The sequence below is a fragment of the Bombus pyrosoma genome, linkage group LG2 (genome assembly GCF_014825855.1).
Source record: "Bombus pyrosoma isolate SC7728 linkage group LG2, ASM1482585v1, whole genome shotgun sequence".
Taxonomy (NCBI): domain Eukaryota; kingdom Metazoa; phylum Arthropoda; class Insecta; order Hymenoptera; family Apidae; genus Bombus; species Bombus pyrosoma.
The window spans coordinates 6,817,733-6,832,398 of record NC_057771.1 but is presented as its reverse complement, the minus strand read 5'-3'; the positions used below and the strand labels follow the sequence as shown (position 1 = coordinate 6,832,398).

The 14,666-nt window shown below is 33.3% G+C and overlaps 3 protein-coding genes across 5 annotated transcripts; 1 reads left to right on the top strand and 2 right to left on the bottom strand.

Annotated features, from left to right (window-relative positions):
- The first annotated feature begins 101 nt into the window (after positions 1–101).
- On the top strand, positions 102–4,676 carry LOC122577664 (rab GDP dissociation inhibitor beta). Its single transcript, XM_043749106.1, has 5 exons — positions 102–471; positions 1,950–2,363; positions 2,470–2,683; positions 2,774–2,956; positions 3,030–4,676. Exons 1-5 carry the CDS (start codon positions 311–313, stop codon positions 3,384–3,386), a joined length of 1,329 nt encoding a protein of 442 aa, XP_043605041.1. The 5' UTR covers positions 102–310; the 3' UTR covers positions 3,387–4,676.
- On the bottom strand, positions 3,877–8,847 carry LOC122577660 (beta-alanine-activating enzyme). 2 transcript variants are annotated; one of them, XM_043749103.1, is made up of 11 exons: positions 8,532–8,847; positions 8,199–8,460; positions 7,664–8,122; positions 7,206–7,585; positions 7,035–7,123; positions 6,036–6,958; positions 5,817–5,968; positions 5,574–5,737; positions 5,216–5,479; positions 4,729–5,125; positions 3,877–4,160 (listed from the first exon to the last, which is right to left on the bottom strand). In XM_043749103.1, exons 1-10 carry the CDS (start codon positions 8,533–8,535, stop codon positions 4,739–4,741), a joined length of 3,084 nt encoding a protein of 1,027 aa, XP_043605038.1. In that variant the 5' UTR covers positions 8,536–8,847; the 3' UTR covers positions 3,877–4,160; positions 4,729–4,738. The 2 variants fall into 2 exon arrangements, with proteins under 2 accessions (XP_043605038.1, XP_043605039.1); XM_043749104.1 differs by having other exon boundaries at positions 5,574–5,695.
- Positions 8,848–8,978: 131 nt separating this feature from the next.
- Positions 8,979–10,592, bottom strand: LOC122577665 (S-phase kinase-associated protein 1). 2 transcript variants are annotated; one of them, XM_043749108.1, is made up of 3 exons: positions 10,272–10,592; positions 9,733–10,011; positions 8,979–9,547 (listed from the first exon to the last, which is right to left on the bottom strand). In XM_043749108.1, the coding sequence occupies exons 2-3, from the start codon at positions 10,009–10,011 to the stop codon at positions 9,338–9,340; spliced, it is 489 nt and encodes a 162-aa protein (XP_043605043.1). In that variant the 5' UTR covers positions 10,272–10,592; the 3' UTR covers positions 8,979–9,337. The 2 variants fall into 2 exon arrangements, with proteins under 2 accessions (XP_043605043.1, XP_043605042.1); XM_043749107.1 differs by having other exon boundaries at positions 10,387–10,591.
- Positions 10,593–14,666: the final 4,074 nt, after the last annotated feature.

The window sequence follows — 14,666 nt, the reverse complement described above, 5'->3', positions numbered from 1 at the left end:
CAATTTCGCTACTTTATAAAAGATACGCTCGAATGATTTGTAGAATGGGGAATTGCGAGAACCTAGGGAGAACGTAACATCGCAGTAGCTCCATCATCAGTAACACCACCACTACCGACGTTCTACCAGCAACTCCGTCATCAGTTACGAGCGAAAGAACGAGGTCTTCCGTTCCGGCATAATAGTCGTGCAGGTTGGCAGACGCGCGGCCGTGTGCTATCGTTTTTCCGACTTTTGTAGCATTCCTAAGAAAGATTCACGAGAACCTCGCGTTCAGTGCTGTGATCAATTTCTCTGCATTTCGAGCAACATGAATGAAGAATACGACGCGATCGTGTTGGGCACCGGACTCAAGGAATGCATACTTTCGGGTATGCTGTCGGTCAGTGGGAAGAAAGTGCTCCATGTAGATCGGAATAAATATTACGGCGGTGAATCTGCCTCGATTACGCCTCTGGATGATCTATTCGCGTAAGTTATTTCCATCAATCGAATGTTCCCATGATCCATCTTAATGTCATACTATTGCCGGCATTAGTATCGTATTTGGAACTTTGTGATCAACGGCTCGTACGATGCAATGATTCGTCTTTAATATTGATTTTTTCCCCGTTTTATTTCGCGATAGCCGTTGATTATCATTTGGTTAAATTCCTCCGTTAAGCACATCCCGAGGCGAAGCGTGACGTACGTATTCACCTGCCGTGATGCGTCGTTGCTCTTCAACTGCTTCCAAATTTTCGTTCTTTTCTAAACAATTCTGTCGGGAGATTGACTAAAACGTCATTCGATAAGAGGTAGGGGGGGAAGGTCCCGCCCCAGAGAAATACATGCTCCATCGAACTTAATAAATTAGCTGTGTAGTATTTTGCAATTACCGCGACACGCTATTTCCCTTTTAAGATACATTTTTCCTTACCACTCGCTCGTCCATCCCAATCTCCCCTCCCCCCACCCTCCCACCTCTCACCTCCTTCCACATGCCTTTATTTATCATTCGAAGAAAATTATGCATATCTATTTAATCGCTTCGAATGCAAAAAGAATACATGACAAGATATGAGATTAATCTGTCATGTGTTTGAGAACTTAACAGGAGAAATATGTTGGATAATCGAAGTGGTACCGTTAGCTCTCAGTACACTTCCTGTGAAATTGAACATATGTTTGCCTCCTTGCGCCAATTCGAAATTTTAAATAAAAGTTACTCTGATTCTTTTACCCAATATCGTTTCCTTTCCATTAATTTTTTTTTTTTTTTACATGAAAACAGAGTGTTTTTTATATACATCGAAATTAATTTTTATCAAATGCTTTCGAAGATTTTCCTTTATAAAATAGAAAAATCTGATACCGTGCAACGTGTTTTCTTCTACTGTTTATGACACGGACAACGATAACACAACCGCATGATCGTGCTTCTGGTTCATCGGGGAGAGGACGGTTATCATGTGTCCGGTTGCACTCAATAAATTATAACACGCATCTAAACTACCCATCTGTTGTAACAGTAACTGTTATTCGACTGCACTAGCGTATAATCCGATCGAAAGAATGCTTAAAAAACAATGTGAAAGTAAACGGAACGAAACTGCTTTCGAGAACGGATTGTCGTAGTATTAATAAAAAACTATATAATTTCTTTCTCATATTCGCATAAAATTTACGATTATTGGCTGATAAAATATTTTTCATTTGATTGTTCACTTTGAATATATCGAAAAAATAAATGAAAACCATTGTAACGTGTTGTTGGTAAATATTAATAATTAGAAATTGTTAATAACTAGATACTATTTCTTAAAATGATAATTATCATCGAGGGTACTCTCATGCCTACCAGCGTTATCGAAAGTTTTGCAAAAATTCAAACTGTATTTTCAGAAAGAAATACGTCGCATTAGCGAAATACTATGATGATTAATTTTAGTTTCTCATACGTTATCTAGGAAATTCAAAGCCCCACCGCCGGATGAAGCTTATGGTCGTGGTCGCGACTGGAACGTTGATTTGATTCCAAAATTCCTGATGGCAAATGGGTTGTTGGTAAAACTTCTAATTCACACAGGCGTGACGCGTTATTTGGAATTCAAGTGCGTTGAAGGATCGTATGTCTATAAGTCCGGCAAGATTTCGAAGGTGCCGATAGATCAGCAAGAAGCACTGTCCAGCGATTTAATGGGCCTTTTCGAGAAAAGACGTTTTCGTAGTTTCCTTATATGGGTGCAGAACATGCAAGAAGACGACCCCAGAACTTGGGACGGCTTCGATCCATTTAATAATAGCATGAGCGCTTTGTACAATAAGTTTAATCTCGATAAAAACACTCAGGATTTCACAGGGCATGCATTAGCCCTTTATAGGTAAAAAAAAAATATATATATATATTTATACAAACACAAATATTATTTTGAAAATATATTAATAACTTGATGATTGATAATATACGCTAATATTTTGCTGTTTCAGAGACGACGAATATATAAGCCAAAGCGCAATTACTACTATAAGAAGAATTAAATTGTATAGCGATAGTTTAGCACGTTACGGAAAATCACCGTATCTGTATCCTATGTACGGCTTGGGTGAACTTCCTCAAGGTTTCGCACGACTTAGCGCGATTTATGGTGGAACGTATATGTTGGACAAACCGATCGACGAAATCGTTATAAAGGATGGAAAGGTACAGATTTGAAATTTTTTTTTTTTTTTTTTCTAATTAAAAGGGAACTACTGAATTAAAGCCATGATTAATTATCGATTTTTATCGCAGGTTGTTGGTGTACGTTCTGGCGATGAAGTAGCCCAATGCAAGCAAGTGTTTTGTGATCCCACATATGTACCTGATCGTGTGAAAAAAGTGGGTCAGGTGATAAGATGCATTTGTCTTTTAGACCACCCTATACCGAATACAGCAGATGCCCTGTCAACGCAAATCATTATTCCTCAGAAACAAGTAAATAGAAATCTACGTTTCGTTCCCGTGTTCCAATATGTTGTCATCGTATTCATTCGTTTCCATTTTCTAGGTTAATCGTAATTCCGATATCTACGTATCTCTAGTATCGCATACCCATCAAGTAGCGGCAAAAGGATGGTTCATAGCCATGGTGTCTACTACAGTTGAAACGAAAAATCCGGAGGCCGAAATCAAACCTGGCTTGGATTTACTAGGACCAATCAAACAAAAGTTCATATCAGTTTCTGATTATATGGAACCAACAGACAACGGTCTGGACAGTCAGATTTTTATATCAACCAGTTATGATGCCACAACGCATTTTGAAACTACTTGTCTAGATGTTCTTGATATATTTAAACGAGCCACTGGCGAGGAGTTCGATTTTAACAAAGTAAAGCAAGACCTAGGCGATGAAGATCAGTAACCATAAGATAATTACGGTTACTGGTCAGTTTTAATACTAGTTCATGCTGAATTGAAAAAAGCGAGCAAACAACATAATGTAATGTGTGTATACCGATAACATCGGTGTTTACCGAAGTCTCAGAGCAGATACAATCTGCTAATAGACTTATGCCTAATCCTAGATTCTCTTTAATGGAGAACTTTAATGACAAACGCAAACGTTATTCAAAATTTATTTTTCAAATTTATCCCAATCTAATTCTATAAACTGCCCTTTTTACATTACGTCTAAAGTATACGTGTACGACCATTTTCACACGCGCAAAAAAAGATTAATATTAGAATATCTGTCGTCTGCATATTCGTCGATAAATTTTGAACAAATTACAAAATGCAATTTATTATACGATTTGTGTACCCATGTATTCGTCACTGACATGAGATTTGAATTAAATATGACAGTGCCGATTATCGTGACTTTATAATTGTATCATACTTTAACTATCAAATTAAAACATAAGGATAACTGTTTATTGAGATTGTAAATGTTACAGAATCCTATAGTTATATCGGTAATTACAGTAGTCAAAAAGTCATGAGGTACAATATAGAAGTAATTTAAAAAAATGAATCCTACACGCAATTATATAAATAGCATGTCGCTGTATAGCATTAGAAAATATGTCATAATTCTGCACATTTAGTTATGATATTAATTCAAATTCCAAACATATACATTAAGAGATACGAAGTTCATACATATAAATTGAGGCACTTTCAAAAACTTAATTGCCTGCAACAGAGAAGATCGTAGAAGATTTATGTCAAAATATTGAAAGCAGAAAAAAGCGGCCAACCATTTACATAAATTATATAGATATATATATATATAAATCTCAAATACGTAAGAGTGAGAATATAGAAAAAATGTGGAATCGTTGAGATATTGTTATTTTATGTGAGCTTAAGAATTGGAATATTTCTTTGTCCAATATTTATAAGGTCATCATCATTGATAGAGAAACATCTAAAAGAGACAAGTATGCATAGACGTACATTGTTTTTGAAATTACTATACGTGTGCACTTTCGTATGCGTGAATGTTTTGTTGATGAGTGATTGGCTATATCTCAGAATTTTTTCATTTCGCTTGCATTTTGCTTCAAACTGTAAGCGCATCGCGAATTCGTATTACATATGAAATTCATTGAACAAAGGTACGTGATTCCCTATTACTTTAACTAAAACGTTATTCACGTAACTGTAATGACAGTCATAAAAAAAATAAATCATAACTATATTAATTTCACTAATTTGTATTCCTATCCATGACACAACGAATACTTAATATATTTACTTACCAATTATAATTTAAACAAGTTCTAGAATATAGACGTTATTATCCCTGCATCCAATGATTATGATATTATTATCGATAACTGGTGATGAAAAAACCTCGCCAGGAAGTTTTTCAACTTTTATCAATCTATCTTCTATAGAGTTATAAATATTTAAAGTACCATCTGTACATGCTATGAACAGAAAATCATTCTCACACCAGGGAGTGGCGAAAATTGGTGAATGTAAATTTAATATATATTTTAATGTGGGTTTAGTTTTAAAGTTCGTATCTTTCGATTCTAAACAGTACACATTCTTATTTTGACTAGCTAGAATAATAGTTTCACGCTTTGTGGAGGTATCACTCTGCTTCACAATATATGAAAATACATTGCCATTGATCTTGTAAGACCACATCTGTAAAGTTGAAGAAAAGTAAAATCAAGTAAGAACGATTAGTTTTACGAAATAATGAGTATATATATCGAATTTTTTTATGTATACTACCTTAACATTTACTTCAATATCAAAGCAACATAGCAGTCCTGTTACAGAACAAAATAAGACAAGCCCATTATTCAACGACGAAGGAGCAACAAAAATTGGATCTGACAATTTATGCTTCCATACAAGTTTTCCTGATGATTGTTGAAGTGCTAGACACAATCCGTCTAAAGTTCCAAACAATACGGTGTCTGACAAAACATGTAAACAACCAGATGCGCTAATACTTCCATCACCGAATTTAGATTTCCAAACTTCAGATCCATCCTATAATGTATATTTATTATTATTATTATTATTATTATTATTATTATCATCATCTTGTTTTTTTGTATCATTTAATGTCACTGTGAACAGATACCTTCACAGATAGACAGTATATATAACAGTCATAAGAGCCAACAAATATTATTCCCTTTATTTTACACAATATCGCAGAACCTTTTACAACATTTCCCGTTTGATGATTCCAAATAATATCCCCTGTTTTTAAGTGAAAACAATATATATTACCATCGTAACATCCTGTAAGAAAAGGGAAGTTAAGGGAACACAGATAGATCTTTTGCCTTTTAAGAAACCTACTTTTAATTAAGAAACTTACCCACTATACCTCTGAAATCATCCAAAACCAAAACTGAGGCTTCAATCCTATCAGGTAGTTTGATTTTAAATGTAGAATTACAACACCCCTCTTGTAATCCAAAAGTAAAAATAAAACCAGAGTGAGAACCAACAGTTGCATACGTTTTTCCACTAAATGAAATAATTTTTAATCGTGTCACAGACTATATTCAAAATAGTTCATTAAAAATATACTTACTCTGAATAATGGAATACAGCCGGTGATGCATCTACACATTTTTTCAAATCATGAGCTTTTAATATTCTAACATTTGAAATTGCGTTATATTGTAACTTGTGTTCTTCATTTATATCTGACACATTTTTACATGTTTGTCCTCTACACTTATACCACTGACAGGTGTATATCTCATTCGTTTGAATCATCAAGTCACAAGTTTTTCTATCCTCATCAGAAACTTCTGAAGACTTCTTTATGTCTTCTTTACCAATATTAGTTAAAGGGACTTCTTTAGTACCATTAAAATGAGGTTTGAGATTGATCATTTCCTTTTGATCATTATTCGATATAACACTTTTTATATAACTAAGACATTCGTCGATAGTAGCATCCATTAAAAGCATGCCAATTAATTCAGGAAATTCTATGTTTAGTGTTTCAGATACAGTATTTGATAATTGAAGTGCTATTACAGATGTTCCTCCTAATTTTACAAATCCATCGTTCTCACATTGTAAATTATTATTCCAAATTGATTTAAAAGCAATTTTAATTTGTTGGAAGTCAATGTTTTCTACTGGCTGATGTATTACCATTCTTTCTGTGTGATACATTTTTGAAAATTCTAAAGAAATTTTTCCACTAGATGTAAATTCAATGCGCTCCATGAAATGAATTCTATCTGGTCTATATAAAGAATCTAATTTGTGGAGATGTTTCATTATATCAGTATCTATATTATGATTATTTGTGACATTCTCCTTAGTAGAAAAATATAAATGTAAATGATGGCAACTATCATCCCATATTACGTAACAATTTTTCACAAAATCTATTTGTAATACGAATTCTTTAAGCTTTGTTAAATCTACTTTATTCCCGAATCTTTTAATAAAGCTATCCCTTCTTCCTTTGTAAAATATCCTTCCTTCTTCGTCAATCTGAAATAGAAATATATGTATTATTAGTATTATAGTTGTTACTAAATATTGTCTAACTATGTTCACATTAACTCACGTTAACTACATCACCAGAATCACGAAATACTGGTAATTCTAAATCTTCGATATTTTCATCATTCATCACACACACTCTTTGATTACTTCCTGCGTAAAAACATACAACATATAACAATTTTTCTTATGGTATTACGAAATTAAAATAAAATCTCTGTGATAGTAATATTACCTATATAGAGGAAGCCTGTACCATTTGTAATTACTTCATCTCTTTCGTTCCTAACTTGAAATATAGTATGCGATAACGCTTGACCCAAACAATGTACATTAAATTGTGTATTTGTTATCATAATTTCATTAATACTAGCCCAACAGGATACTTCAGTAATACCATAGATGTTATAAATTTTGGTATTATTATAAGGATGCTTGGCTTCAGAAATTAATTCTAGTTTAGGAAAGGGTTCTCCGCCAAAGAGAATAGCTCTTAATAAAGTATTGTTACTTAAAATACTAGATTTTAAAGATTCAGCTGTCCAGCTATACATAAAAACTGATGGAGTTATTTGTAGTACAGTAATTCCATTGGAATAACTTTCTTTCAAAAGCCTGAAAATAAAGAACACTTATGTAAAAACAGGTTTCTATATAAAAGTTGTATTTCCCCACCACATAGTTACTATTTACCTATTTGGATCGCTTTTCAATAACTTTGATACCATGAACAGTGTTGCAGCATTTGACAGGGCAAGAAAAATTTCAACAATACTAGGATCAAATGTAAAATTTGTAAATTGAGAAATTTTATCACAGTTTGTTATTCCCAGTATTTTGTTCAAATCTAAAACATTAGGGACTATACATAAGTGGGGTACTCTGACTACTTTTGGTGCTCCTGTTGAACCAGATGTAGAAATTGCATAAGCGTAACAATTTTGTTTTACTTTTTGGGTAATTTGTCTCTGTACATCTTTGATTTTAATAAGGTAAATACATTCTCTGTGTATTTTAAATTCGTATACAATATCCCCCTCAACATCCATTTGTTTTGAAAAGAAATAATGTAAGTTTAAATGGTTTTTTAGATTCGTGAATTCTGTTGAATCAACAGTTATATTTACAAAACTATGCCCACTATTTAGGATTCTATAAAGAAAAGAAAGATCATAAGTATAATTATTATGTCAATATCTCAGATATTCCAAACAATTTAAAATCTTACCCGAGTATCACAGAAATTACGCAATATTCAGGAATATCAAAATTTATACCGATAAATTCAATGTTTTTTATGCATTTTAAATAATCAGAAATCAAACTTTGTGTAACAAGAAGTTCTCTGTAATTTATATAGATGATTTCTTGCAAATCATGATATTCTATAGCTACATTATCCAGTTGATCCCAATTACAAGTATCATGTAACTTCTTTGCAAGATTTTTTGAACCATTGGGATAAAATAGGAAATTCTCTTTTTCATTATCTAAGATAATTACACATTTTAATACGTATTAATTAAAACTAGGATACTGAATGTTTAAACTCTACGCTCACCCATTATGTATTAAATGTCATTCGATATTACTTCTTTAACATTTTAAAAGTTTTGATCATAGGTTACGTCGCATGTTTTTCTAACATAGTAAATAAATACCTACTATAATTTTTTCATTATACATTACATTACGCAATTTCTTCATTTTTATTTGGCTGATAATGTAAAATGCAATAGCTGCCTCTTTGTTAGAAAAAAAGCATACATTTCGTATTTAGACATTTGCATTAGAAAACGTAACATACACACATTCACGCGCATGCGTGCGCGTTGATATATGTATTTTTACTTCACTTTCAAGGATATATTTCAATTACCAAATATTATTAATAATTTATGCCAACATCAAATTCTCTTTTCATGAATTTGCAAATAATTTTTTACTCCACATTTATATAGTTTTCTATCATAGGATATAAGGATAATGTAAAAAAAATTGTCAAAGGTAGAAATTAAATTTATATTCTATGTAAATGAAACACAATAGTTATGCAGATCTATTATACTCCTAAGGTAGAGATAACAATCATTATAATATTACAAACTTGTTTAATTTCCATTATGCACGCTAAATGGTATTATTAAATGTTATATAAGGAATCTGAAATAAATAAACCACAAACACATTAATGTGACTCATTCTTAAATTTAAAATGTATACACTATTTGTTGCATTGAGTGGAAAGTGCTGTGACCATTTTAACGACCTCTTCAAAACAATAGAAGTCATGTATTAACTTTTAAAATTTCAAACATTGGAACTGAACTTTTTAATAACCAAGAAACCAGGTATCCATGACCAAATCTATTTTTCTTCACACCATTCATTTTCTTTGCGTACTTGTTCCTCTTCGGATGCAGAAAAATCATTTTTAATATTGAATGTCTTTCGAATTTCTTCTGGCGTTTTGCCCTTTATCATATTAGCAACAGTTTTACACGTTACGTCTAACAAACCCTTAATATCAAGGTAATTAGCTGCCAAAATTAATTCAAACAGAGTTCCTTGATCAACCTATAAATTTATAAAGTTTAATTGAATTTAAAATTATGTGTTTTTATGTACCATTGTATGTGTATGTATTATATATATATTCGTGACATCATCTACTAATAGTACTAATAATTAATAAAAGAATTAATATTAAACTAACATTAATATTACAGAATAAATAATATTAACAGAAATGAGATGTTTACCTTCAAGAAATCTGCGTCCCAAGAACTTATATCGTCAGTACGCTTTTCCTTGTTTTCGTCATCTTCAGGTGGAGGTGGATCGTCCTTATGATAAGTAGCCCATTGTATTACTTTCCTGAGGATAGCTGAATTAACGTTTGGAAGAGGTACCACTTCTTCCTCATCTTCGTCCATTCCAAGGTCTTCCAACATGGTCTTTATAGTGACCGAACACTTTGCAATATCAACATCCACTTCAAAAACTTCACCATCGGAGCTCTGTAGCTTGATATTAGGCATCTAGAATGAATTTTCAACCACTACTTATAATATGCTCATCAACTACATAGTTTCGAAAAAAATATTTTTCGTGCATAAACGAAGTGTTTTCTTATTTAAATACGAGCATCGCTGTTTCTTTCATTTCAATACGTTGAAAAGTATATCCATTATTCAAGAAATAATTTCCAAGATTCTTTCTCATGCACTATTAGGTTATAAAAAAATGTTGAGATACACAAACACTTCGTCCATACAGCAAAACATTTAATGCAAACGACATTTTCTTGTAACAAGTTATCTGCTCAAGGGTATTAACTATTTTGAAAGATTAAACACTAAGTTAGAGAACTGAATTTCTCTTATGTAAATTCGACGAAGTATCAGAGTAATCACCGTAAAATGTTTCTCGCAGTCAATGTACAGGAATATTGAATAATTTGCTACACCGTTGATCAGCAGAAGGCACTTGTTCTCCTGCTCTTTGTTGCTCCCGTTATAACTTTTATTCTCTCCCTCTGACTCAGTATTCGTTTGCTATCCTTTTCAATGCGTCGAGAACCTATTTACGTCCTTACTCTACTATTTCTTTTTCTCTTTGTAGTTTTGCTATGGAGGGAACATGAATTTGTGCGATACGCTGAATTTGGTGTAAGATGGCGCCACGATACTGCGCAATAATCACCTAAGAAAATTCGATTTATCATAGAATTAAATTTTATTTTAATTTTAAATGATTAAAAGTCATAACAATAAAATATTAGATTAAATTTAATTTGTATATAATCATAAATCTTCTTCTTTATATTAAGTATTTAATAAATCAATTGATTTTCGTATATATTCGATAGGTATTCTCAAGAACCAATCAGCGTTTGAAAAGCGTTTTAACAAACTGCATAGGTAAGTTCACGGAAGAAAGATGTTAACAATATCAGAAGAAATAAAAAGTCTTTAATTAGCTACAAAGTACTAATTATAATTACATTACATAAAAAGAGATATGCCATTTTAAGAACGACGCACAAAAATAAATAATTATTGCACAGATTTTATTTGCATAAAAATCATTTGAAACGAAGAAGCTTGACACTATATTTACAGAGATATCGAATTATTATTCGAGCCGCGTGGCGCCTAAGAGTACATCACTGGATACTAAAAAATTACGAGGTATCGTGTTAAGTTGATAGAATATGAGTTGATAGAAAAAAATTGCAGAGTAATTTTCTACCATAATGAGCCATATGATTTTCGGTATAACCATGATAAGAGCAAGAGCATCTGACCCCATCACTTGAAACCATAAAATTATGCCTTACTATTGCTCAAATGATTCGGCCGAAGGAGAATCTATGAAAGTAGGAATGCATAAACGAGCAGTGGATTCATATGAGAGGGATACTTGTCTAGGCGCCAACCGAATAGCCTACGCATGTTCACTTACCCTCTTTTACCGTAAGTCGTCTTCTTCGTCTTATTTCCTTTTCTTTCGTTCATTGCTTCTTCTTTTTAGTCTTACAATTATTACAATATTTTCTCCATTGCAGAGACGAATGATGAAAAAGATTAGATTTCACTTTATTCTTTTTTTTTTTACTTCGTTCATCGTTCCTCTTTCTTCCTTTATACGTATCGGTTGGAAAGCTGTGAACGATTTCTCGCAAAAGTACAATTATTACAAGCAGAGCTACGTCACGTCGATTCGATGGCTGTATCAAAAAGTTCGTTTGATTTCCCCGCTGATCGATCCTTCGAATGGAACGAGAGGACTCGTTCGCTAGGGTAGTTTTACTATCGATGCGTCGAAAGATGCATTAATGCGAGTTAGTTTACTCGAAGCAAGATAAACGAATGAGTCGTAACGTTTCAATCAATCGTCCAATTGAATGAAATGGAAAAGTTATTGAAAGATACCATACGTTTACGATGAAAACGATGTTTTCTAGAAACATGTATCCTATATGTATATGCACTGTCAATCATAAATATTAGAACACCTACTCATTATATTGGTTGAAAAAATTTAGCTTTTTTTTTTATTTTGTATTTTAGATTCTAAGTGACATACGATGCGAATTAAATAACTAGCAAATAAAAACTGTGAAAAGTATTCGATTTGTGCAAAACATCCTCTTATTCAGTAGTACTCCGATACGTATGATCGGCAGTGTATATATTTGATAGTTCTCAGTGTCACACTGTGAAGGCTTATGCATTTGTGCATAAATTAAAAAGTTGCACAGAACTGAACATTGCAAAAATATATGAAATGTCTGAAGTACAGTATTGGAAGTATGAGAAAACCCGATAATATCTGGTCGGGACGAGAACATTTGTCGAAAATTTCGACATACTGGAGAATCCCGAAATTTTCGGAAACCCAACCCGTCCTGATTTGATATCTTATTCCGACTATCGGGTTGCCGACATTTTCGGGTTCTCGCACACATCTATAAACATAATATTAGTCGTAATATCTAGCAGGTAAAATACCACAATTTCCACAATTACGTTTATAAAGATATAAATTTACGCAAACATTTACAGGTTGCTTGGTATACTTACGTGTTAATCGTGCTAGAGCAAAGGATAAAACAATACACATATTGGAAAAAGCATTGGAAACGGTTAATTGAACTGAAAGGAAAGACGAAAGAAGGCTCACAAGTTCCGTGATTCGTTGAAAGTTCGAATTTTACATGAAGCATGTCATTGATTTAATTAAACGTGCAATTGCATAAGTATCTCACCTGATTTTACGAAACGGTTTTTCGAACACAGTGAACATCGAAGAAATGTTAGGGAACGTGATCGATAATAATTAAAGAAGCTTAAAAAGCTCCAGAACAAATTTTATATGTAACTCAAAGAATAAGAGTGAAAAGGAAACGAGACTGGTAAAGACAAAGATTATAAATCTTACGCAACTATTAAGAGCGATCATAACCGTAGTGGATGTTAACGAGATTACTTCTAAATAGCTCGCGGTGCCTTTTACATCCTTCGAGAACCTTTTGTAAAAGCTATGATTTCACCCCAACTCTCGGGCGTGAAACCTTATTAAAATTCTCTTCGAGTGAAATCAACTTTCATCAAAGCATCGATACGATTCTGGATCTCTTCTACGAATTTTATTTGTCATCGATTGATAAAGTATTTAACTTTGTTCAAACTACTTAAAATATTACCGTTCTTTTTAATGGTCGCCAAAAATCTGGAAGAAATAAGATGCGACATATTTGGCCTGGGTTCAAACAGATGAAAAATTTAAGCATGAAGGGTAGTGACATCACAGAATAAAGCAAGATCTTCCTTCGTGACGTACGTCGATATAGCTGCTCTATACTATGTAATGGTTGCGGTGATAAATGCCGAATTACGCAGATCCTTCGCCCCAAAGGCGCCGCTATGTCTGTCCTTCTCATCTCTTCACACTCCTCCTCCCTTCTTTCTTCTTACTGTTAAAGCATTTTCAAGCATTTTCGAATCTTTCTTTCGTCCCCTCTTCAACGTATTTCCACTGAATAGATGTTCGAATAATTGCGAATTAATTGCAATAGCTTTTGATGATCGTTGCCGTTTTCGCGCTTCTTCTGGCCGCACTGCGGAAAACATCATACAAAAACGATCGTTACGATTTCATCGACTTGCAACGATTCCACCAGTCAATTAAACGAAACGAAGAGATCCAATTTATTCGTAATCGTAGGAGGAAAAGTTATGTGTTGTTCAAGAAAATTCCTTGAAGGGTAGATCAACTGATACGATCGATTACGAAACTACGACTTCTATTATTATTATAGGTGTAGCAGTTGTCGAAGACAAAAGATCTAGGTTCTTTACAATTGGACTGACGCTTCACCTATTCATGAAAAGATATTCTAAACGAACTTTCCTCAACCACTTGCCACGCGTAAAAGTAAGAAAGAACAAAGAGGGAAAGAGAAAGAAAGCGAACGACTGCTTTTTCATATTAAACAGATACCTGCCTGCCAAGTCTTGCCTGTCGTTTTTAATGAGACCTACGCGGGCGTTGTGGGTTAATTATTCCTCAAAAAAGAAAAAAAAAAAATAAACTCGCGTCTGTAATTCTTACGTTCGTTAACCATCGTCGTCGGTGATTTTTCAAGAGCATCTTTCGAAACTGATATTAAGTCCCGCTGTTCCATTATAAACGGTTCGACAACGTTTGCTCGCAATATCCCGGTTAATCGATTTCTTAATATTTCCATACTATTTTCTTCAGCACTGCTCATTGAACGCTAATCATCGAAATTATGTATCAACTAATTAATTAGGTTCTGTAGTTCAGTCTGCACTGAATCGTGAGAATCAGAGTCTCGCGCACGAGACTCTCGAACGATGTCTAAGAAGACGTAAGAACAGCAAGAAGGAAGAAGAAGGAGAAGATCCCTTACGCTCAGACGAGTCTACGAGGATTTTAATATACCAAGATACAATGGTGATAGAAGGTTTGACGGCCAAAAAGAGCGAAGTCTATTCGAGCGTGCAAATACAAACATCAACTGCAATTGTATCTAAAGGTTGCGAAAGCAATCTATCCGGCTATATTTCTTCGTTTCGACGTCTATACATTGATTTCGTTTTAAGAGAAGCAATTTCGTCGGAAGTAAACGTCATAAGCGAAACTTAAAATTTCAATGATCTAAATA